The 25,638-nt window shown below is 40.8% G+C and overlaps 1 protein-coding gene across 2 annotated transcripts in view; it reads left to right on the top strand.

Annotated features, from left to right (window-relative positions):
* Positions 1-25,638, top strand: part of prom1a (prominin 1a) — a 90,009-nt gene that overhangs the window by 50,719 nt on the left and 13,652 nt on the right. For both annotated transcript variants that reach the window (XM_084085704.1, XM_084085703.1), the window contains 13 exons: positions 10,207-10,327; positions 11,404-11,467; positions 11,903-11,992; positions 12,909-13,138; positions 13,837-13,911; positions 14,274-14,337; positions 14,650-14,809; positions 15,823-15,975; positions 16,379-16,502; positions 16,665-16,768; positions 17,663-17,747; positions 22,187-22,333; positions 23,701-23,772. In XM_084085704.1, coding sequence (XP_083941830.1) covers positions 10,207-10,327; positions 11,404-11,467; positions 11,903-11,992; positions 12,909-13,138; positions 13,837-13,911; positions 14,274-14,337; positions 14,650-14,809; positions 15,823-15,975; positions 16,379-16,502; positions 16,665-16,768; positions 17,663-17,747; positions 22,187-22,333; positions 23,701-23,772 — 1,489 coding nt within the window. The remainder of the gene's footprint in view (positions 1-10,206; positions 10,328-11,403; positions 11,468-11,902; positions 11,993-12,908; positions 13,139-13,836; positions 13,912-14,273; positions 14,338-14,649; positions 14,810-15,822; positions 15,976-16,378; positions 16,503-16,664; positions 16,769-17,662; positions 17,748-22,186; positions 22,334-23,700; positions 23,773-25,638) is intronic.

Raw genomic sequence — 25,638 nt, 5'->3', positions numbered from 1 at the left:
ACGCGCACACACACACAGAGATAGAAACATGCAATATTTCTCTTGCGCATGCCTCTCCCTCTCACATGAACACACACACACACACACACACACACACACACACACACACACACACACACACACACACACACACACACACACACACACACACACACACACGATGTATGATGGTGTCGCTCAGCACAAACAGCAGATCGACAAGCTTACAACACATTGTAGTGTGATGCATTGTGAGCCTGTAGATCTGCACATTGTTGCTCAAATAAGGATGCCAGGTAGAAGAAAGTGGTGAACAATTCTCTCTCAGGTTTCCCGTGCACTAACCCCAGGGAGTCATTACATGCAGGGTCATTTATTGTGTGATTCTTAACACTGTGATGAGAATTAACTCAGTCTGTCAGTAAAGAATCCACCATGACCGTATACATGTCACTGTGGCTGGAGATGACCTGCTAATGCAAGGCCTGGGGGAGGCAGAGCACCCATCCATCCAAGTGGAACAGGGCTCTTTCTCACAAAGACTGTTGATTTATTGCTGGCATAGACTCAAGTATGTATGCTCAAAACAATGTTTTGAATCTACCACCAGTGTCTGGCTGGTGTACAATATGAATGAAGTGGGATAATAGATTAAATCGATGTATTGTACTGTTACTTTATTAACCTCTTAAACCCTATATGGTTGAGCGGAGTCCCTCAGGGCTCTATACAGGACTAGTGTCTTTTATAGTTATTGTGGGGAAGCTTTTGCTGAAAATAGCCGATTGACAAGCTCCTACGTTGCAAGTTTGCAATGTTTGTGAGCTTGTCGATCTGCTATTTTCTGGGGTTTATGTGGTTCATCTCAAAGGTGGCTATTATTATTATTATTATTATTATTAACAGTAGTATTATCGTTAGGTGCACAGGTCTCCGCCAGGTCAGGTAGGTTATCGTGGGCCAGCAATGTTTGTAATTCGCCAATCAGTATGGAATATGAAAAATCTGACGGATCCGTCTTGATCACTTGACTATAGAGATAATGTGTACCGATTTGCGTGATGTTTAGACAACATTTGTAGGAGCACCATAAAAAAATGTTTTCAGCAAAAATGTACCTCCTGTTGGCGCTATAATAGGGCAATGCTAAAAGGGTGGCATTTGTTCCTCAACGTAGTGCGAATGTGCTTGCAATGTTTCACCGCAATAGGACACGATTTTTGTTCAAAATGGAGCACTTCTACAAACTTTGGAAGGCGATCAGGAAAAAAACGTAAAGACCCGTTTCGTTTAATGACTATAGAGATAATGTGTACCGATGTGCGTGATGTTTGGACAAAATCTGTAGGAGTGCTGTCAATTTTTTTTACACATGCACAGACGGAAGGACAGTGTTCAAAACATAGTCTCTGCCACGCCTTCGGCCTGGCAGCGACAACTACAGTGAATATGGTGTCCAATCCTGTCCAAATTGTGTAGTTAAGCCGTACATTTTTGATGGCAATGAAGCTTGTACCAAAACTAATATACTGTATAATACAGTGCTGTCTTGAAATCACAGACATGTACAGTAGTTAGAGTTGCTGAAAGAGTATGTTAGATTTGAAAATAACATGTTTTGGGTGATTTGATATCGAGATCTCTACCTAGTTTAACTACTTTTTTGACAGTACTCCTACAGATTATGTCCAAAAATCCCGCAAATCGGTACACAGTATCTCTATAGTCATTAAACAAAACGGGTCAACTACTGAACTTTACATCAAATGTGCCTTGAGATCACTGATTTGCTGCTATACAAATACAATTTACTACGATTTACTCTACAAAAATAATTCATAAACTACCAATTACTGTTTATGCATGCCATTTGCTTCACTATAATTCTCTTTCAAATCAAACATCCTTTTACGCACTGTAACAATCCACCATAGAGCCGAGTAGGAGAGAAAACAGCTCTCCATGTGCCCAGAGGCATGAGGAACAGAATCTTATTTGCATGCCAAATAACAACCACTCTGACAAAATACAAAACACACTGACAATATAGACTGTGGGTGTCAGAGTGAAAAACAACACACAGCCGCAGATCCAAATTAATGACTTTAAGCTTTTTTTTCACATCACAGGTATAAAAGGTGTAAGAAAAAAAAAGAAATGTTCTTGTGCGAGCTCCATCTTCAACAGATAATTACAATGAATAACTTTTAAATCAGACATCTCAAGATATGACTAGAAAGTATTGCTCTTTCATCTACATTCATAGCTTTTTTTTTTTAAATCGACAAAGCTTAACCATGTCATGTGTTATGCTACTTCTAGAGATGCACAGAGTAATCAACCCGCCATTGAAACTGTTTTCAGCTGCACGGCCGTAATCGGTGACCAGACAGTCAGTCTCATAAATCAGATTCTGTGCCAGTCAAATTTACATGCACACAGCACAACTTCATATTCACAGTGGCACAGTCAGTACAAAAACATGTCGGAAGGGTGAAGGTTTTTCAGCGTGAGCAGAAAAGTTGAAGTGAGCCGGATGTCAAAAAGCCATACCTCCATTAACCAACAACACCAGACAAAATGCTTATTGAAACAAAACTGTTATATTTAGCACATGTTACCAAACGAAAAATGTGTCTAGTAATGAGTTCTGTTCAATGATAGGCCAAAATATGTTTCATTTGCCAACTTCATTAATTTAAGTTAAGAAATGAAAAACAAGTTTGGTTAATAATGTCCGTACATCTAATGTTTTTAACTTTCATGTCTCAGTACATGAATTTCCACTCCCTTTCTTGCTCCTGGCTAATACTCTGACTTACGAATGGCCAACATTAAAAAAGTCAACCAATAGTAAAGAATCCATGGGTTCATTTCACACTACCCTGACAAAAGATGTTGCACATATTCTTGTTAAGACTCCTGTCTGGAACCACATGTGCCCCTACCTGACCTACAGTACGTATATATTATGTCTCACTAAAGGAAGATAACTAAGGGAATGGAGCTGCCCATGATTTTCTTCAGTACTGCATTTTCCACAAACAGATTGACACCAAGCCTTACTGAGAAGTCAGTATTCACGTCAGTGCTAGGCTGTGTATTGTGGTTTTAATGACCGGTCTCCAGTCTAGCTACCACAGTCTGGCCACAGAGGAGGACGGACAGCAAGCTAATGCATTCTCGTCGTGTGGCACTGTGCCAACGGGCTTAATAGTTATTTTGTGTCCAAATGAAAAGGCTCCTGAGCTAAAAAGATAAATTATGCATCCACCAATTGAATTCTTAATAGGAGACGATGGTACACTGAAGGGAAGGCGTTTAGGCTGTGACCTGATGTGACTGAGGAAGTCATGTGCGCAACACTTGTCTAAATGGCATGAAGGAGAAACACTTTTGAATGGCCTCATCATTCCAGTGTTCTAACCATAGACTGTATAAATGAGATGGACAAACTCACTCCGCTGCTTTCTACAGACCGAAAATGAAGCCGATTGTTCCAAGACTGTAGGTCAGCCATCTTTCAATACGCGTCAGAATGAGACCAGACCATTATTGGTTGGGTAGCTTGTCAATCAAGAGCGGGGGGCGGGGAATGAATGCTATTGGTTGTGTAGCTTGTCAATCAAATCATCCCGCCCCTCCTAGAGAATAGCCTACTTTATCGTCAATTTTATAATAAATAGGACCATAATTTAGCAAAACGCATATCCTGATGATTGAAAGGAGACTTTAAACTAGCGACTGGAAGCATATAGAATTTATGACAATTTTTATTACAGTAAGAAAATCAAGTCTAAAGTTTGTCAAAAAACCCATTCACTTGCGTTAAAATAAATTATTTCTGACACCGCAGGTCGGCGCAGGGTAAAACAGCGCTCTGGCCATTTTGTCGGCCTCATCGTAAATATCTAAGACTTGCCCCTTGGTTCTAACACACTGGTTCTCAAAGTGGTGTCCGGGGACCCCCAGGGACCCCCAGGGACGTACAAGCTCACAACGCGTCACCATGCAATGTACGGCCAATGTGATATTTACTGCAGTGCTACCAGTTAAAAAGGTTGTTACGGGGACTAATTGTGGCATGGCGAGAGAGTATGTTTTGCACCCTGTCCGTCCGTCTGTCCGTCTGTCCGTGTGTCCTGTCTGTCCGTTACCAGCTAATCTCCGGCACTGTTGGCCCGGTCGCTGCGAAACTGTGCACACACACTCCCTGGATGCCAAATTTTTCACATGGGCCTGTTATGGCGCCACCAGGAGGCCGATTTGTTCAAAACCCATTTTTTGATAGTACTCCTACAGATTTTCTCCAAACGTCATGCAAATCGGTACACAGTATCTCTATAGTCATGTGATCAACACGGATCTGTCCGATTTTCCAGATTCCATCCTCATTGGCTAAGGTTGGCTTCCAAAATTTGCAGGATTGGTCCGTTTTGAACAAAATGCCTCAAATCATGAACGCAGCTTACCATTTCCGTGAAATTTCACACGCACATTCCCACTAGGCCGTGGAAGAAATGCCACCCTTTTCACATTGGCCTGTTAAAGCGCCACCAGCAGGTCTAATTTAGCATAACACATTTTTGGAACAAAATGCCTCAAATCATGAATGCAGTGTCCAATTGCCGTGAAAGCCCTAAGAAAAAATGGCACCCTTTTCACATTGGCCTATTATAGTTCCACCAGGAGGCCAGAATAACGTACCTGACCTGGCGGAGACCTGTGCTCCGAGGAGCACTTTTTCTAGTTTAATAGTGGTTCAACCAGATAGACAAAAAAACAATTGTAATAAGCACACTGTTTATGTGTTCACACACAGCCACCTACTTTGCTGACGCAGCTTATTGCTATGGATACCATAACCAATGCATCTTCATATTGAACAAACAAATCTCAGAGGACCCCATGGATTGATTACTACATTTTCCATGTGTGATGCTGGAGCACAGCGTTGCTATGAATGTGAATATCCATTCTGTACAAGTATTTTCTGTGGACAGTTTAAGTGTCTCGGTTGTCCGCCTGCATAAGAAAGGCTTTGTGACTTATTGCTTGTGACTGCTGAAACATGGGTTTATCCTTCATTTTAACATTGGATGTGAGTTCTGCTATATTAGGAACTGCAGATTTCTCATGGCCGCTACACTGTGGCTATTATTAAACAAAATATTCACTGTGCTGGAATGTATTTCATACAAAATCACAAAAAAAGTATGCCATGTATGAGATTCAGACAAAGATGAACTATGTACTAATATGTAACGTACTATTTACATTTATAGTATGACCAAAATGTTTGTCTTTGTTCCATATCAGAAATATCATGTTTTGGGGTATATGTCAATGTCACTGTTGCAATTTCAACGTGGCATCCCTATTTTTCACATCCCTTATGTCATTATTGGCAAAAATGTTGCCCCCCCCCCCCAAAAAAAAAAGAAAAGATATATAAGCTCACAATGCGTCGCAAGCTTGTAGATCGGCTCTTTTGAAAATGTTTTAAATAGAGCTTCAGTTGTTAAGGAATTGTAAGATGTGTGTTTGGGTTCAGATAACATGTGATGGACATTTACCATCATTTTGCACTTTATTAGCACATTTTACTAATGTTTTGTACTGTAGTCTATCTAAATGAATCGCATATCTGTAATCGAATAATACAAAACAATCTGTTATGAAGATAATCATTAGTTGCAGCCGTAATTGTCAATGGTATCGTGATGAGAGTGAGAGAACAGTTAGCCTGTTGCAGCAGTGTGAGAGGTGGAACGGCCAGTCAGGACACTGTTCTGACCTACAGAGTAGCGACCCAGCTGAATGCAGGCCATTGTTAGCGTTAGCAAATAAGCTATGGACCCACCAGACCATGTAACTCTATCCAGCCTCCAGTTGGTGGCCTAGATTCTGGGGGCTCTGGTTTGGATGCTGCTCTGCTTGAAGGTATTGTGTGAGGTTCGTGTGCCATGTGGGCATTCATTCAAGAATTCTCAAAGTTGTCAGAGCAGCACTGAGGCCTGAATATGATTTGAATTGTCCGATGTGACATTAACAAGTACTAATAAGAACGCTTTGTACTTATTAGTGCGCCAGTGTTGGACCCAAAAGTTGCAACAGCTTCTTCTTGGCAGCCACGTTGCAATACGGCTGTGGCAAACTGGACAGTCTAGACTCTAGCCTGGTAGATGCTCGGGGCAGGGTGCATTATTCCTCTGAGAATGAATATACTGAATGACAAGCACCACCAATGGACACACAGGCCACCTATACCTCGATCTAAATTGTTAAGTTCCTTTCTTGGAGTACAGTCTGTTGTTGTGAGGGATCTCCTGTGGACTCCCTTGAGCACTTATTAAGATCATCAAAAGCCAGCAGCCACCTGCACCTCACCTCACTCCAGCTACTGCAGCTGAGCAATTCAGTTGTCAGCTATGGATGTCAAGACATAGGCCAGCGGCCCGGGCCTATTACACTGTATATTAAATATGAGTGTAATATGTAATCAACTATACTGAACAGAACTTAAGTGAACTAAATTGCGCTAAAGTAAGCCCCTAAGCAACTAGCTCCTGTTGAATTAAGGAGGAGGATCCTGAAACACACACACACACACACACACACACACACACACACACACACACACACACACACACACACACACACACACACACACACACTGCCCCTCAATGAGCCATTGTTTCACAGCAGATTCCACTCAGCGTGCCCGACTCTGGCAGCAAAGAAAGATAGAGGGGCGAGAGACAAACAGAGAGAGAGAGAGAGGAGACACGTTAGGGTCTCTTCTACGTAGGGGGGTGCAGAGAGAGAGATAGAGAGAGGGAGTTGGTTAGAGAGAGGGGACAAGCAGGAAAGGGAAACCAGGGAAAGAGTGAGCTAGAGTGAAAGTATGCGTGTGCGTGTGCGTGTGCGTGTGCGTGCGATAGAAAAAGACGATGGCTGATAGAGTGATTGTTAGATTTTTTTTGTATGCAGTGCGTCTGTATGTGAGAAAGAGGACAGAAAAAAGCGTACAATAGTCTTTTGTTGTGCGGTAGCCATGTTGCCTCTGCCCTGATGGGGATGGCTCCACTCCAGTGTCTGGCTGCCTGGCTGTTTGGCCCACGTACTGGTAGTCCAAGATATATACTATTATACTGTATATTACCTACACAATAACAGGCTATACTACTCCCATCTCTCTATAGCAGCATATAGTCCCTGTGGGCCTTGCACAGATAACAGTCAGGTAGACACATACTGTATCATTGCTGGCGGGAAGAAACCTCATATCTCTTACTCGTAAATTCATGCCCAACTTCTTCATACTACAGTGTCACACAAGTAGCAGAAATAGACGATCTACTAGCTTTCTTTATTTTCTTTTTAAGTGAAAGTGAAAATGGTTAAGTTTGTCTGTGGGTTTTATAAATATTTAACCAATGAAAAGTATTAACGAGAGCTTGTGGCTAAATAATAACTACATTGGATCAATTGGAAGTTTGGAACTCTTTTTTTTTCCCCATTTCCTGAAAAGTAGCAGATCTACAAGCTCGAAACGCGGTGCGAACCAACACGTTTTGAGCTTGTCGATCCGCTACCTTTGCTGTCTATGAATTTGAATCCTGAAAAGTAATAGTTTTGGACCTATGAGGTTTCCACCCGACAGTGATTTTATGCTTTTTAATATACAGTTACGTCACTCAGTCAAATTAGTCTGCTGTTGTGAAAAGCAACAGAAAGCCTCAGCAACACTCTGTGATGGATGGCTCTATCTATCTGTGTAACACACCTGTGAATCAACGCACGCTTGCACTCTGCATGTCCTGCACACACCCTCTAGACACACTTGCACAGAAACACACTTATATAATGTAATTAGATTTACAGTTGTGTACGCACTACGCACATACCCACGCACATGCACGCGCGCACGCACACACAATGCAGCCTGGCAAAAGGCAAGGCCTCTTGAGAGAGTAGGGTGTAGCGGAAAAATAAATAATCAAATTAAATAGACAGGCAGTATAACAACAAGACAAGAGCAGCATACACACACAGTACATCCACCTCAAGCTATTTGTGTTGGTTGCACACACTCGTGAATTATCCAGAACACATACACACTTATTGCTTTGACAATTAACTCACAATGAGAGGAATCCATCCACCTGTTCACTCCTACACCATGTCCAGAAGCAAAAGTTCTAGATATTGTATTAGAATGAAGCATCATTTCAATTTGTCTGCAATAAACAATCACACAACTCAAGATAAACACACAGACATGCTATATACAGAGACAGCGACTAATGATTTGTCTCAATTAGGGCTGCAACTATCCATTATCTTCTGAATGATTATTATATAGATTACTTCTTCTATTAATCAAATAATCGAGAAGCCTGCTTTTGTGATTTTTTTTCAACAAATCAATGCCAAAAAATAGATTTTTCAAATCTACTAACTGAATCGATTAGTGTGATTGAACATGTATGCCCCATTTTATACTTCGTTGTACAACGGTGTTGCACATATAGTGACAATACAGTAGCTGTATTGTCACACACACACACACACACACACACACACACACACACACACACACACACACACACACACACACACACACACACACACACACACACACACACACACACAACATTGAACATTGAAGATCTTTTTCATAATCAATTTAATTGATTAGTTTGATTAACTGTTGCACCCTTGGGCGCAATGAGCGTACTTAAACCTTGTTTACAACACAATGATTCATCTTCCATTGATCTGCGCTTTCCAAAGCCCCAATGGCATCTGAGTCATTTCTATTGTTATTCCTGTCTGTGCGTCATCTGACATCATTCATAAAGCTGCTTATTCCACTCAGCATCTCCAGAAGTGAGCTTCATCCTGTTATACAACCATATCACAAAATCATAATTTATCGTCGCTGTCGGACAGAAACCTCTTATCTATCATATTTTAACTTTTTGTGTTTTTTCGTAAATTAACGCCCTACTTGATCATACTACAGCCTCACACAAAAGTATATCAAGTAGCAGATCTACAAGCTCGAAACGCGACGTGAAGCAAAGCGCTTTGAGCTTGTCAATCCGCTACCTTTGCTGTCTTTGAATTTGAATCCTGAAAAGTAACAGTTTTGGACATAATGAGGTTTCCACCCGACAGAGTGTTGGGTTACCCCACACCCCCACACTCCTCCCTCATGCTCCCACGCCCCCAATGTGCCTACGGACCCACACGCAAATGCGCACCACCACGCAAGCACTGGCTGGGAGGTGCTAAGGCTGTAATATTCGGCTGGGATGAGAGAGTGAGTCATAGAAACTGCTTAACATTATGGGCTGTCTTCTCCCTTGATGTTGTTGAAGCTAATTAAGCCAATGCAGCGAGCTTCCCAGGTCCGTTTGAAGTGTAGCCTTTAATGGCGTGTATTATGCAATCATGTGTGTCTGCACTTCATTTGAATGTGTTCACTATCTCAGGGGCTTTGCGTTCTACAGATAGCCACTAAGTAACAACCGCTTTGTATTCATTTTTTTCAACTTTTTCTGCTGTATATCAAAACAAAAATCTATAATTACTTGCAGAGTCTATCAGGCTGGGATAATCTCTCGGTTTAGTGTTGTCAACATGACTTTTTGAAAATAAATATCTCAATTTGTGTTCACTGTGTATAATTGAGAAACGTTCAAGCGTTGCATCCAGCAGTAAGCTCAAGGGTTTGTTGTACATGTGAGATATGATTCTCCTTTGAGAAGTGGATAGGTGGTAATGATGTTGCTGTGCAATGCATCCTTCTGTAGGCAGGATGAACAGGTGGTTATGGGAGTTAGTGTGATGGTGCATGCTGACCCCTGCTGGTGAATGGACTGTACTGCACCATTTTCTGTCATACCTCTGCGACTTGGAATCATTTCCATTATTCACCAGCAGTGTTTCTTACTGGGGCTTTAAGCCATGCTGTATGTATGTTTTCATCATTTCTCTGAACTGTATTTAACACTACATGGAATAGGCGGCTGCCTTGCTCCTGCTTTGAGGATAAATTCAACTGTTAACTCTCTTCACTCCAGACAAATAGATCAGCACAAGATAGTTTGTAGTTTCGGAGGATATGAGTGAGATTATGTGAAGAGGAATTGAGGTAAATGTAACCCGTTTGTGTTTTTGCTCTGTGTGCGTGTGCGTCTGTGTGTGTGTGCTCAGGATCGGAGTGCTAATTGCGTATTCTGCAAACCAGAACCTAAGCTCTCAAATGAGAAATATAAGAAGACTGGTCAACACCAACATGAGAGATCTGCATACGTTCGTTAACGACACACCAACGGTAAGACGGTGGCCAATTTAACTGTAATATGTTGAAATATGTATATTAGTCACTGTACCACAGTTACTGCAGGTTTTTTTTTTTTTTTTTTTTACTGCTTTCTTTTCCAGTATTGCTTTTTCTATTTTCAGATAGTAGGAATGTTCCCTGTACAGTAATACATTCCTTCCAGGCCGTGGTGCCGATGACAGCAGGAAACCATTCTAGAATAATAAATCATAAATCCAAACAAGGAGGCCTCCATAGTTCTTCAGTAATCCAATTTGGTTGTAAGAAATAAAAGTGCAACAAGTTCACTTACTGTACTGAAGAGATGCGATGAATCCTTGATGATTTATGGTTTAATATCGCACGTCATATTATTTCTGTCTGAATGGCACATAAGAGAGTGAAAGGCAGGGTCAGCCTGTATTGCATCACCCTGTTTGAAGTGGCTGTGTGAGTGTGTGTGTGTGTGTGTGTGTGTGAGTGTGAGTGTGAATACTGTAGAGGTGCTAATTAGCAGTGGTGGAAAAAGAACTGAAATGTTTTACTTAAGTAAAAGTATCAATACTGCAATGTAGAAGTACTCCGTTACAAGTAAAAGTCCGGAATTCAAAATTTACTTGAGTAAAAGTTCAAAAGTATTGGTATCAAAATGTACTTAAAGTACCAAAAATAAAAGTACTAAAATGTTTGAAAATAGCAGATCTACAAGCTCACAACATGTCGCGAGCATGTTGATCGGCTATTTTCAAATAGCCTAGGTATAAAATAGGGCTAAAGTGGTTAATGTATGTTTTATAATGTAATCATTTATATCTGCAAAGTAACAAGTGACTAAGTTTTCAAATAATTGTAGTGGAGTAGAAGTACAATATTTGCCTCTCAGATGTAGTGGAGTAGAAGTAAAAGTACTGAAAACTGGAAATACTCAAGTAAAGTAAAAGTACCTCAAAATTGTACTTAAGTACAGTACTTGAGTAAATATACTTAGTTACTTTACACCACTGCTGATCAGACTCCTCGACAAAACTATTCAACGTTGCCAATCATTAAAGTCTGTTCTGCTCTGTTTTTCTTTTGTTGATTTACAGCAAATTGATTACCTAATATCCCAATATGCCACTGCACAGGACAAAGTCATCTATGACCTAGATAGTAAGTAGAGCTTCTCTTGGTGTCTGATTGGGCACTGTTTATTGAATCATGTAGACAGACATTTATTTTATTCAAAATTTCACGTGAGGATAAGCTCCGTGAGATGCAGCGTCTCGTTTTCAAGGGGGTCCTCAAAAACATATCAACAAGGACATACACATAAAGGCTCTTCCACCATCTCAAACCCCACTACATCAGTATAACAGTTTACTAGTAAAATGATTCATCATGAACCTATCGCTCATGTGTTGTGCTTATTATCTAAATTGACAGAGACACCCAGTATGACGCAGCTGGGTGTTTTTAGCTTGTTTCTTACCGTTTTATATTGTTTATTCTGTTTGTGTGTGTTGTTGCTGTTATGGTACTACAGTACGTCCTTGCTAAAGACAATTTTTTTTTAACCAAAAATCCCATGCGATGTCCATTCTACAGATATAGGTCCGGTACTGGGCGGAAGGATACAGGACCAGTTGGAGAAGGAAGTGCTGCCAGCTTTGGAAGGAGCACTCAGCATGGCTGGAGGTACAGTATGCACAGTAAAAAAAACTAATATCTGTAAATAAATAACCATACTATTATGCTTATTCTTTATTTGGCTGACATGCAGAAATATCCACTTTTCTTTTTTCATTCTTTTGTGGTTAAAAAACAAACAAAAAGGGAAACTGCTGAGTGCCTTGAAAGGTAACAGTCACTGAACAGTGGCCTGTCATCCCCTGACCTCTGCACCTTGTGACCTTTGACACCAGTGCTATTGTGATTCGTTCCCTTGTGGTTTTCCTTCAGGCTGGGGGCCTATCGGAGCCCATTGTGCCATCTTAATGAACGACAGGCATTTCTTTCCACATTAAGTTCATGGCATCACCAGATCGAGCCCAAATCACCAAAAGTGAACTCGACATGCCCCCAGTCGTGCCTGATTTAGACTTAGTTGTACGACGGACTGAAAATAGCGATCTACAAGCTCCCAATGCATCGCATGGCCACACCGTCGTGCAACTAAGTATAAATAAGTATTAAATACGGTTCATGTGCATCTGTGTGTGTTTGTGGATTGTTTACTGTATGTTAGAGGGTGTGTGTACATGTGTGCGTGTTTGGGTACATCTCTGAGTCTGTATTTTACCCTCCTCCCCCTTTCTCTTCTTTCCTCTTCTCTTCGTTTCTCTATTCAATTTGAAGACAAGGCCAAACATTCTTTGCTCACTATGCATTGCTTAGCGACATTCAAATCACATCTAAAGTATTTTTTCTTAAAACAAATGCCCCCCCCCCCCACACACACAAATAATGATGTGTTGTGAGATAAATAATTATTATTTTTTTGTATGCAGTTGCAAAGATTATTACTAATCCGGGGTGTTGAAATGTGTACATTTTTGCACTTTTAGTTTGATCCTTTCAGCGTTAAAGTAAAACTCCTGATTTTCCTGTGCAGCCATTCGAGAGAGCAACGAAGCGCTGGAGAACGCCAGTGTCTCTCTGGAGCTTCTTCAGGAAGTAGCAGGGAAGCTGAACTTCAACCTGAGCGTGCTGCGCTCCAGTCTGAACCGCACACTCGACGACCCCGGCTGCCGCGACGAAGAGTCGGACACCACGACTGCCCAGCTCTGTCATGGCATCCGTCGCTCACTGGAGGAGCTCCAGATCGGTGCCAACTTCTCTCGGGTACGGTACTGGATGGTAGAGGTAGTAACTTCTCTCGGGTACGGTACTGGATGGTAGTGGTAGTAACTTCTCTCGGGTACCGTACTGGATGGTAGTGGTAGTAACTTCTCTCGGGTACCGTACTGGATGGTAGTGATAGTAACTTCTCTCGGGTACGGTACTGGATGGTAGTGATAGTAACTTCTCTCGGGTACGGTACTGGATGGTAGTGGTAGCCAGCTGCTATAGCAACGATTCGAAACCTGTGGGCAGTGAGGATATATTTATATGTTTTACGTGGGCCCACAAATAATTGGCAGAATACAAAGATGTTATGGATAATATAACATTAATTAAAACATATATTATAATAATAATGCAATATTTTTTTTCATTGTGATACCAATACTTAATGTACCATGTCCAGTATTGATCCAAGCTGACTTCAGGCTTCAATCGATTGATTGACCATCAAAATAAACATGCTCTGTAAATGCATGCAGCCCACCCACCTGACCACTTAACATTAATTATTGCTGTGTAACAAATATTACAATCAATGTTAGAATGACGGATGTATAACAGATAATGCAATCAATTGTACAATGATTGATGTATAACAAACAATGAATGTCCCAAAAAATGTCTCACTGTGGTTTTGTTTCTGAGCTTGAACGTTGTTATCTATCGACCGCTGATCAGTGTGTTTTGCGTTTCAGTTGGACAACTTGAACACTCCGCTGAGAAGAGTTACTGACCTCCTGAGGACTGACCTATCCAGTATCATCCAGAAGGTGAGGTGTTCACACACACTGCAAGAAAAACATGAAATCACTGGTTCTTGCCCATAAAAAAAACATGCATTATTATGGGGCAAAAATATGACATTAGATAGAACACACTATGTCAACTATGGGGGAATAACATAATTGGTCTCCACAAAGGTTCCACAAAGAACAAAAACACATAGGACAGAACAGGTAATACCAGTTAATAAAAAGTCCCACAAATAGAAACCTGTGTATAGTGCTCACAAGCATTATTCAACACTAAGGAATCATTCATCCTTAATCTCTGCATAAAATTGACTGCCAGGTTGCAGGTGCTAATTTCCCATCCTGACAGCACATGTGATATCCCTCTGTACAAACCACAGGGCTACGCCTCTCTAAACGACACCCCAACCATGGTATCTGACCAGACCAGAAGTGTTGTGGGAGGTAAGGGACATGTGACACTCCTATTATCTTCAGAAAACACACATAAATCATTCCACTTTCTGTTTTAATATAACAACTTGTGTGTCATGTTATGCATTTGTGCAACTAAACGTTTGAAACACAATCTATACCACTTTCTCAGTTTCATGTACTCTCCTCTTTTTTCCTTCTTTTTCTCTCTCTAACCCGCATCTGTTTCTTTCTTTCTCTCCATATGTTTCTCTCCCCCCCCCCCCCCCCCCCCCCCCCGTCTGTCTGTCTGTCTGTCCATTCACATCTGTCCCTGTCTCTTTGCTCCTCCATATCTTTCAGGTGTGCGGGAGCTGGTCGGTGACATTGGTAGTAACATTAACAACGTCTCCAAGGCCTTCCCCGTTCAGCGCTGCCTGACTAATTTTACCATCTTCATCAGCCACACTCACTCCACAATTGAAGACTACTACCCGGAGATCGACCAGATGGACTTCTACAGGTAAATGTGTATCTTTATATACAGTCTGGCGTTCCTATTTTGGGGCGGAAATGGTGAAATGTAGCAAAAATAGATTGGCTGTTTCCTCTATTTGTTGTACGTAGTATATAGGGCTTAAGTGGTTAAGTGTTTTTTTTTAGTTTTTTACAAAGAAAGATAGCTGTCATGCAGTGTCATGCTTTGGACTTGTAGCAGTGGGATTTGATCTTGAAGTAGGTGGTTTAAGACGTTAAAAGGTGTTCACAAAGCTTGGAAATGTTAGATTGTTACAAAAAAAGATATCTGTACCACATTATCACTATATTTATTGAGAACATTTATTGCGTTATTGTTACCAGTGACCTTCCTGTCAGTGCTATTTCTCTAACCACAAGGCTGCAATACCTTGTAGTGAGGTGTCAGACTGTTAGTCTAGGCCTGCCCCCTACAGGTTAACTAGCTGTATTGCAATATTTGTGGTGTGGTGGGCATCACCTCTAGCTCTGACATGAGTTGTTTCAAATTTGAATGCTGCACACTACATGCTCATTTAGCATGAATAACATGGCGTAATAACTCAATTCCATAGTCTTATGTTATGTAATGCAGACTTCAGGCTGAAACGTGCACGTCCATTATTGGTGCATTATTGGTTAACCACTTTAACCATATTTTATACTTTGTCTATTCAAAAATAGCAGATATACAAGCTCATAGCACATCACTTTGTGCCGTGCTGTGAGCTTGAAGATCTTCTATTTTTGAATCTTTAAATATATATATATTAAAGTGAACATTTTTAACTCAAATCTTTGCTTCTGGCAGTCCCTGGAATGAAATATTTTGAGATGGGGGTCTGCGGCCAAATACATATCATTTTGGGGGTCCTTGACATAACAACATACGTTTTTTCAGAAAACTGTTAGGATATAGAAGACATTTTGTAACGTGGTTGAGTGTTTGTCTCTGCCTGTCCTTGGTTGTACTGCAGCTGTAGTGTGGCAGTGAGAGAGCTGTGTTTTAAATCTCTACAGGTGGATTGCGTGTATCGCTCTTTGCTGCATGGTGGTCCTGGTACTTGCCTTTAACTACCTGGGCCTTCTCTGCGGCACCCTGGGATACGACAAGCACGCTTCGCCCACAACCAGAGGCTGCATCTCCAACACGGGAGGAACACTGCTCATGGCGTGAGTGGACCGTCTACTCGCCATGTTCCCTTTCAGTTACAAGAGGCATTTCGGTGTTTATTATTTTATTATTAGAACTGTTGTAAGAAGAATGGTTTGTTATTTTATTTGATTGTGAAATGATTGAACTTTGAATCAAAGTTCCACTTTGCGTTCTGAATTCACTAGACAGATTCAACAGACTGCTGGAAATGCACCCGCTACAGTACAATTCATACATTCCTAAAAGTATTACTACACAGTGAAATCCAGTGTTTCACTTAACTCTTTGAGAGTGTCAGAATTGATCCATAAGGTTTGCCGCATGAATACAGTATGGTCAAGAAGTCAAGTCATGTCAAACGTATTTATATAGCCCATTTAATGTATTAATTAGGGTCCATCTGTCCGTTTCTTCCCATAGCGGTGTGGGGTTCAGCTTCATATTCTCCTGGGTACTGATGGGAGTGGTGACGGCCATCTTCCTGGTCGGCGGCAACATGGAGAAGTTGGTGTGTGAACCGTTCCACACAAAGCAGCTCTTCCAGGCAGGTTTCAGAGCTGGAAAAAAACTCACATTTGACTTTATCTGCCAAGTATAGTTGACAGAACTAGTTCTGTTCTATTCTGCAGGGTGATGATCTGTTGTTAATGTAAGAAGCCAGCTAACTTTTGCAAAATGACATCTTCTTTCTGGCTTCTCGTCCCAGGTGGTGGACACTCCATATCTGGTGCATCCTGAGTGGAGGAACTTTGTCCCAGGATACATGTACAACGACTCAGAGCTGGAGCTAACAGTAGAAAGTCTATACAGGTCAGATTGTGTCCAAATACCTGAACATACTGTAGCACTAACTCCAGTCCGAATACGGTGACACAATACTTGATATTCCCTATGTCAGTTATTATATAGTCATTACAATTATTAGGAATTGGGTTAATAGGCTGCTTACAGTGACCAAGCAGCTCATCTATGTGATACTGTAGTGTACACACACAGACATAATTCTTGCATTTATGCCACTGTGCTTCGGAGGCCCAGATGTGCATTTATGCGTGACACCAGCATTAAAGCATTTGCTGAAGTTTGGATGTGATGTTTAATTAACTTAATAAAATGGAAGCTGTTTCTTCCCAATACTGCTTGTATAATTACTTGACCAGTTACTAGTATTCAGTTATCCAGTTATTTCATAGTTTGTAGTCCATGGATATGAACATAATTATAGGAGAAATGGTGTTGTTCGTGTACACTGTTAATTATTTTGTTTTGTGTGTTTATGTGATTACATGAACTTTCTTCATCTCCCGCGAGGGCATGTGTTCAATAGTGAGGAACGTAGAACCACTGTCCTGTTTCCAAATAGAATTGACTCATTAACCTTGGATAACAAAAGTAATTGTACTGTATTCCGCTCCTTTATGGCAGAATGGTTTGATCATATGCCTGTAGTGTATTTTGTATGTTTCCACTGGGTGGCAGTAGACATTTGACTGGAAACTATGGATGGTTTACACGCTGACATTTCACTCCATATTTTCTGTTTATAATTTATCGTGTGTGTGTGTGTGTGTGTGTGTGTGTGTGTGTGTGTGTGTGTGTGTGTGTGTGTGTGTGTGTGTGTGTGTGTGTGTGTGTGTGTGTGTGTGTGTGTGTGTGTGTGTGTGTGTGTGTGTGTGTGTGGTGCGTGCGTGTACCCATTATCAGTGACTGCAAGGAGAACAAAGGTATCTACTCAGCTATGCGACTGGACAAGGTCTTCAATATCTCCTCCTTCCTCAATGCTACACTGGTCAGTGAAACACACACACACACACACACACGCACACGCACAGCGTAGTTCTGAGCAGTAACTAGCATTTGGTCCCATGTCTGTTGGTATTATCCTCACCTGGACATGGAATGTACCTTTACTTGAGTTGAAAATCATGACTTGATATGCCCCAAATGGTATGACCAGACCACTACTTAGTGGTATTCTGCCTTATTAGTAATACTTATTCGTAGTACTCTGATTTAAGTGCTTCTCCTTTTGCCAGCCTGATTTAATTGGTTAAAAGATTTATCTTATTATATTTGTTTTCACCTATAATGACATGTCCAGAACAGGGACGACAGGTTAAAAGTAGTCAAGGTCAGACTTATTAGAATCAACCGTCTGTATCAGACACCATTCTCCATTTGGCTCTAGTGATTAATTAACAGCTCCTTGGTGCCAAAAGCAACAAACATTACCTTCAACTTTTAATCTCACTCTCTCATTAATCTCACTCTCTCATTAAAGTGTTTACTTGACTCAATGCCAGTTCTATCTTTTCACCAAAGACGTTTAGTAGCAGTCTCGCCAGTTTGCAGTATTATCCAGCCTCTGTTATTGTAAAGGATGCCAATCGATAGTACTGTTTGCGGAAAATGTCTTGGTGTTCTACAAAGTCATAGCTAACGGCTGACATTTCTGCTACGTCAACACTGGTCATTTGTCATCATTTTATGCACATGGCATATAAGGAGTTTTGCTCCAAGGCCAGAACACCTACCATTTGAAGAATGTGAGCCCTACCATGCCAAAATGACTGCCCTTAAGGGGTGCTGGGTGCAAGAGTTGCTGTGGGCTCCCCTCCGTGCTCATAATAATGTATGGTGGAGATTGTATTGTTATAGTTATTGGGGTGTTAACAACTGTGCACCCCCCAGTGCTTTGTACTTTACATTATTTTTTCATAATTCCCATTACATCGATAGACCAAAATGACTTCTTCAATTTTGACTTTTCAACTTCAAGGAGTGATGACCGGTAATAATAACAGTAAAATAGGCCAGCAAAATTATTCATCATTGCGAAGAGGTTTTTACTTTAACCACATGAACCCTAGTGTCCATATTTCTGGGGCATACATTCACAGAGAATTGCAGATCTACAGGCTCGCAAAGCATCGCAATGCGATACGTTCTGAGCTTGTAAATTCACAATTTTTGGCAAAGATATTTTGTGTAGAGGGAAAAAAGGAGGGGGCCTAGTATAGACCCCTGGGGGATTCCGGGCAACTAAGTATATAGGGTTTTTAAGGATATCATGTGCTTGACAATAGCAAAGCAACAGGTGCCACCCCTGAGAATGGGGGCTCATTCTGTGAGCCTGAGTGTAGGCACACCCTGTGCCCACCCTATACTGTACTGTATTTATGCCACTGGCTTCATCTTATTGCTAGAAATCTCTGCCTCTCTTTACATATGAGTCACATAAAACAAAAGCCAAAGAGACATAAATCATGCAGCCTGATCTGGGATGTGTGACAAGAGGGTTTCTGCAAAGTAGACATTTCAGAGGATGTGGTAGAAGATATTGGCAGTCTGTAGTAGATCACACTACAAAAAATATCCATCTCAGCTATTGAGCCTTAAAATCTTTGATCTAGCGATCGCAGTACAGTGATGTGCCTTTTCCAAGATACTTTACTGGTTTATAAGAAGGCTAGCTTTGCTTCACTACCTGAAATCTGTTATTATTATTATTATAGAGCACCGAAGTCTGATGTAATTTAAACATCCTAGGTTTGTTTACCTGGTTCGCGGTTTTCCACCCCCATTCTGAATCCCCATAGACGTATTTAATATCGCGTCAAATAAGAACTGTGTTCCAAAAATAAACAAATGACCCTGGCAGTTTTACTCTTATGGATGTGAAGCATTAGTTAAATTTTCGCCAGAAACAGACTGTATCGAATATAAGTGACTGACAATCATAAACGATACAGAACCTCCTCCCTGACAATATCGCCGAGACAGTTTGTTTATTTTTGGACCACAATTCTTATATGAGACGATTCTAAGATGACCCAATGTTATTCTCCATAGAGAAATTACTTTACGAACCTGGGGATGAACGAGTGACGTCAGGACTTCTGTACTCTATTGGTCGCAGCCTAATATACAGTACGCTATAGTTACTAAGAAAAACAACATCTTAAACATAAATCCTAGAGTAAATAACTTCCAGAAATTGGCTATTTTTTGCAGTGTAAAAGGAATTGCAGCACATGACCCAAGGGTTATATAACACCGTGTCATCTAAGTAAATAACAACTGGTGCCAACATTTTGTTCTTTTCTCTTTATAGTGTCGGGCAAAAAATGACTTGGGGCTGACTTATTTTTATGGTGGGAAACTGATGTTTTGTTTGCGTGTGTGGTGAAATTGCATATTGCTATTCAGGAAAATCGGTCAGCCTTCAACTTACTGTACACTGGGGTTATGGTCCTTATAACCGATGACAAATGGAAAACCAACCAACTATTGGAGTTCAATTATGTTGATTTTGAGTTTGAGATGTGCATTTGTTTCCTTGTGAAAAATCTATATAGATTGATTGAGAAAAAAAAAGAAAACCAACCAACTATTATTACAGAGCTTCTAATGAACACAATGTTGCTCACAGAAAAGCAGTGTACATCGGTGGTAAACTTAAGCACAGGGTTTCTATTTGTTTTTGTTGTTTTGGACATTGTCTTTTGTTTTGTTGCCAAAAAGAAAGAGATCTACAAGCTAACAACATGTTGTGTCGCATATATATCCTTGAAGCTCCTAAATGGCCAGTACGTAACTACAGTAAACCTCAGTTTATCGATTCCATTTTTTCCAAGTAGTGTTGTAATGTAAGTAGTGTTTATAATATTTATATATATTTTTCAAATATTTTCTTTTGTTGCTTTATTCATTTTAAAATACAAGACATACATGACCACATACAGAACAGAAGAAACAAAACAAAAAAGAGACAACAACTACTACCAAAACAAATCCTCACAATTACCTATACCCACCCTCACCCACCCATGCCCAGGGGGAGTAGAATAAATGAGTGAACTCATGCTAATAAGAAACAAAACAACAACAAAAAAATAGTAATAGTAGTGATAACAGAGTAGAATAAAATGAATACAAAAATACAAATAATAGAGGGGGGGGGGGGGTTGTTAATCCTTAGTTAAATTGTGGTTAAGGAGTTAAATTGTGGTTAAGGAGTTAATGTACAAAACAACATGTTTTCCAAAATGGAGAAACGTTGACAAGTCTTAACCAGGATGACACACTAGGAGGGTTATGGCTCGTCCAGTGGAGCGATATACGACGTCTGGCTATGAGGGATGAGCAACCAAGTCGGCCTGGAATCTCTTAAATCTGCTTATAATGTATTAGTCATTTAGTCAAAATACAATAACAAACAACAGTAATAAGCAAGAACAAGGGTTAGGACAACAGTGCACAACTGTATATTCCTGTGACCCCACAATTATTATGGCAAGGTCATAGAAGTGTCATTTGCCAACATTACAGAGATCCCGCCAGGGGAGCAGGAGTCCCCAGTTGCCCCAGGTTCGATTCCAGGCCTCATTTTGTTTTAGTCGATTCCAGGCCTGGCCAGCAATGTGTCGAATACGACCGGTCGAAGCGTCCATTTCACAGGGGAAATTCAATTCTCAATGGCAGTTCCTTTTTCTTTTCTTTTTTTTAACCCATTAAGACCTGAGGCGATTCTTTAAAAAAATCTAAATCATAACTTTTTTAGGGGAAAAAAACAAAAAAAAAAGTTTTCAAGATTTTTCAAAAATAGCAGATCTACAATCTACGATCTTGTATATCTGCTATTTTTGAATAGCCAAAGACATCTAAACTGACACAGATGCGTTCCAGGTATCAATAGGATGATTTTTCGCTTGTTTTTGCCATTGTTTATATCACATCTGCATCTTCCAACCTATAGAATAGTGACACGCCCACTTTGGTTCCCAGTTCAGGGCAAGAAAAAAACAAGTATTTTTTGGTTTCAGTTCCGAACCAATTTTTAGGGTTCTGAGACAATTCATTGTCAATGGAAACACTCTGAACTGGTTGAAGATTAGGCAGGGTGAAAAGAACGAAACCGGTTCAACCCCGGTGGAAAAGTGGCCTGAGAGTGTACCAATGGACCCGTTCAGGTCCATTTGGTTCCGTTTGGAACACTGAGCATGATAACTATAATGATAATCATGTAAGCATCTATCTATCTAGCATTTTAATGTTCATAAAATCTCACTGAAAGTAATCCAAACGATATCGTCCATATAGCTGTCATTACAGTTGTGGTGTGTAGATGCTGCCATCCATTTGAGTTAGAACGATGTTTAAAACGACATATTTATAGTTATCGTGCTTGGTGTGAATGGCCCTTTAATCCTCATGTGGTATGTCCAGCTCACTAGGGATGTGGTGGGTCGGCTGGATGGGATCAGGATCGACCTGAGGGGAATCGTGCTGCTTGAGGCAGAGGGCAGGCAGAACCTCCGGGCCTTCTCTGACGCTGGCCTGTCCGACATCAACTACGCAGACTACCTGGAGGAGGTGACACACACACACACACACACACACACACACACACCACATTGATATACTCTGCGTGTATGTGTTTGATTTAGTTTTATATTGATTTATCTTGGACAAATAAAAACATGGTAGAGAACACTTTTGCTCAAGAAGGGGCAGAGAGAAGAAGCTTATTTTGTTCGCCCCCCTTCTTACCTTGTCATTTAACAATATACTGTAGAACATTATGTTATAATACAAAAATGAAATGTATACACCCTCACATTTTAAAAGCAATGATAATAAAAGTAACAAAAAAAAAACATAATATAAAGTAAATAATCACAGTCAATATAAAAATCAACAGTACAACTGTCAGCAGTTTGAACTATATATATATATAAACACACACACACACACACACACACACACACACACACACACACACACACACACACACACACACACACACACACACACACACACACACACACACACACACACACACTGTGCCAACTTACTGTGTCTTCTAACAGCCCTGACTGGTCACTACAATGAGTAGTAATGTGATTTCATGTTCTTTAGCAGTCAGTATAGGCTTGCCTGCCAGTGACCACTGCCCCATTCATTCTCTGTCAGTTCCAGTGACACACAGCAGACATGCGTGCTCTGCGTCCTATCAGCTGCAGCATGCTTCAGTACAGGAATGATGACGCTTGATTATCTGATCTCTGCCAAAGCAAAGAGAGCGCAGGAACAGACCGGGGAGGGACTTGTCACTTCCTGTGCTAGACACCCCGTCCTGTCAGAAAATATTTTTTTATATTTTTTAACCCTTGAAGACCGGGAACGCTTCTGTGTGTCATTTTAAGATTTCTTTGGCTATTCAAAAATAGCAGATATACAAGCTCATAGCGTGCCACAAGCTTATACTGAGTGCCACACTACGAGCACTACGACATATGTAATTCAAATCTTTAAATGACACAAATGATGCTTTCCCGATATTAATGGGTAAATTACTTCTAAATATATGTATATATGTTTGTTTACACCAACAATGTTCTTATGAAGCAGTTCATAGAACAAAACGTAAAATATTACAGAAATCTGACCCTTTCATTCCCACTTCAGAGTGAGAGTGGGGAGATGGATGAAACAAAATAAAATATAATCGTTTTACTCCAAATCTCTTTGCCACAAATAGCCGATCCACAAGCTCAGTTTGTAGATCTGCTATTTTCGCCAGATGTTTGTCGCTAGGGTTTGCCGTTAAGGTTCAAGTGGTTAAGTTGAGACATGCAGTACCACAGGGTCCACCAAATGTTGTAAAGTGTGAATGTGCTGCTCTCTTTGCACTGTGGAATAAAATGGAACTTTTATGCTTTATTTCCAATTATCTCCAGGTCAACAAAGGAGTCACTGAGGTGGACCTGCTGTCATTTGCCAATGAGTTAGAGGCTCAGACAGACCTCATGGTGAGACCACCTTGTTACCATACAAACCTTTCTGCACTAACTTGCAGTGTGCATGGTGTAAGCCAGTGGTTTCCCACCATTTGCTTGTCAAGGCCCCCGAAATGCATATGTACTTTGCCATGGACCGCGAAGATTTGATTGCGTGGACCCCCAAAAGATGAGATTTGTGTTGTGAAACGTAAAAAAAAAAAAGATTTTCACTCTTTTTCAAGATTTTATTTTATTGTATTTATTTTTTAATAGCAGTTTGTGCTAGATACAGAAAAAAACAAAGTGGGGTCTGTTTTGGATGATTTGGAAGTCATTTTGTTGGGGACCCCCAGGGGTCCTTTAGGGGGTTCGATGGGGTCCCCAGCAAAATGACTTCCATGGCATCCAAATCAGTTTGACTGCTGAAACCTATTTTATATTTCGGCAGCTGTTAAAAAATAGCAGATCTAGAAGATCGACGTGACGCGATGTCAGGCGTTTTGAGCTGTGATTTCAACGTTTCTTTAAAAAATCTGGAATAATCTTCTCTTATGGGGAGGGGATCCCTGACACAAATCGTTTTCAAATGGGGGTCCGTGGGCCAAATACATATCAATGTGGGGGTCCTTGACATGAAAATGTTTGACATTGTTACCACAACCCCGTACTCTGTACTCCTGTACTCTGCCGGAAAGCAGACTCAATCTCTGGGATCAGTTTGAATGCTCCATGCCTTCAGGGTGGGTGACACCTGGTGGGGGGCAACACAGCACTCTCATTCATTTCCTGAAGTAGTTTTGAATCCAGAGCGAGGGTCCTGTCAGGGCTATTAACCCTCCCTGTTCAAAGTGTGTCCCCTGCTCTTGATTCCTCATCCTCCCTTACGCCTCCTGGCACTCATCTGCTGTCCATGTGCCCTGGCCTACTAGTCCAGTGTTTCCCAATCAGTGGGTCGGGACCCATATATGGGTCGCGGAGTAATTTTTATGGGTCGCGAGTAAATATCCTTTTATTTTTTGTTTCCTACGTTTTGTTTTTTATTATTATTATTTCAAAAGATTTTCAAAAGAATTGCTAAAAACTCTTTTACATTTTTCACAAGTTAAAAACGAATTAAAAAAAAAATTCTCAAAGAATTCCATTAAAAAATCAATGTTAAAAACTCCATTAATTAGAGGGTACAAATGATTTTAAGAAGTAGTGAAAATAGCAGATCTACAAGCTCACAACACAGCGCATTGTGACGTGTTGTGAGCCTATTTTCACTAGTTTGGGTCCCGGGGAGAAAAAGTTTGGGAACCACTGCTCTAGTCCAGTAGTTCTCAAACTTAAAACATTTCAGGGACCCCTATAACTCTGAAAGTGTAGAAATGGAACCAAATTGATCCATAAGGGTCCATTTGGGTCCATTTGTACACTCTCAGAGTTTCAGACCTGTAAGGGTGCATTTGGAACCCCCTCAAGGAACCCAATTTGAGAACCACTGCTGTAGTCACTCAGGGGGAAGTCTAAATGACTCCTATTGGTCATTGGGCAAAAATAACGAAGAACTGCTATTGGTTGGATGGCAGAATAGAGACAGATTGCTAGTGGTTAGAAGGGAATGGAATGTGTTCTGCTTTGTTATGTTATGTCCACTTGAAGTTTCTCGTGTTTATGATCAGTCATAAAACGTTGAAATTACATCAACTATATGTGTGTGTTTGTCTGTGTGTCAGAGGTTACGTTAGTCCAGTAATTGCCGGTTTTGACCGTTTTTTTATGGCCCAGACCGAAAAATGAAATGCACTCCGAACATCCTGATCGCGCAGTGCACTGATGTCAGAGAACTTTCATAGCAGACTCAGAGCCGCTCTGTGGAGTTCCGTGCGGAACCGTCTCTGAAAATTAAAGGAA

This window comes from Gymnoscopelus microlampas (assembly GCF_963454915.1).
Source record: "Gymnoscopelus microlampas genome assembly, chromosome: 18".
NCBI classification, from domain to species: domain Eukaryota; kingdom Metazoa; phylum Chordata; class Actinopteri; order Myctophiformes; family Myctophidae; genus Gymnoscopelus; species Gymnoscopelus microlampas.
The sequence above is the reverse complement of the archived record's forward strand: the minus strand, read 5'-3'. Positions and strand labels throughout refer to the sequence as shown.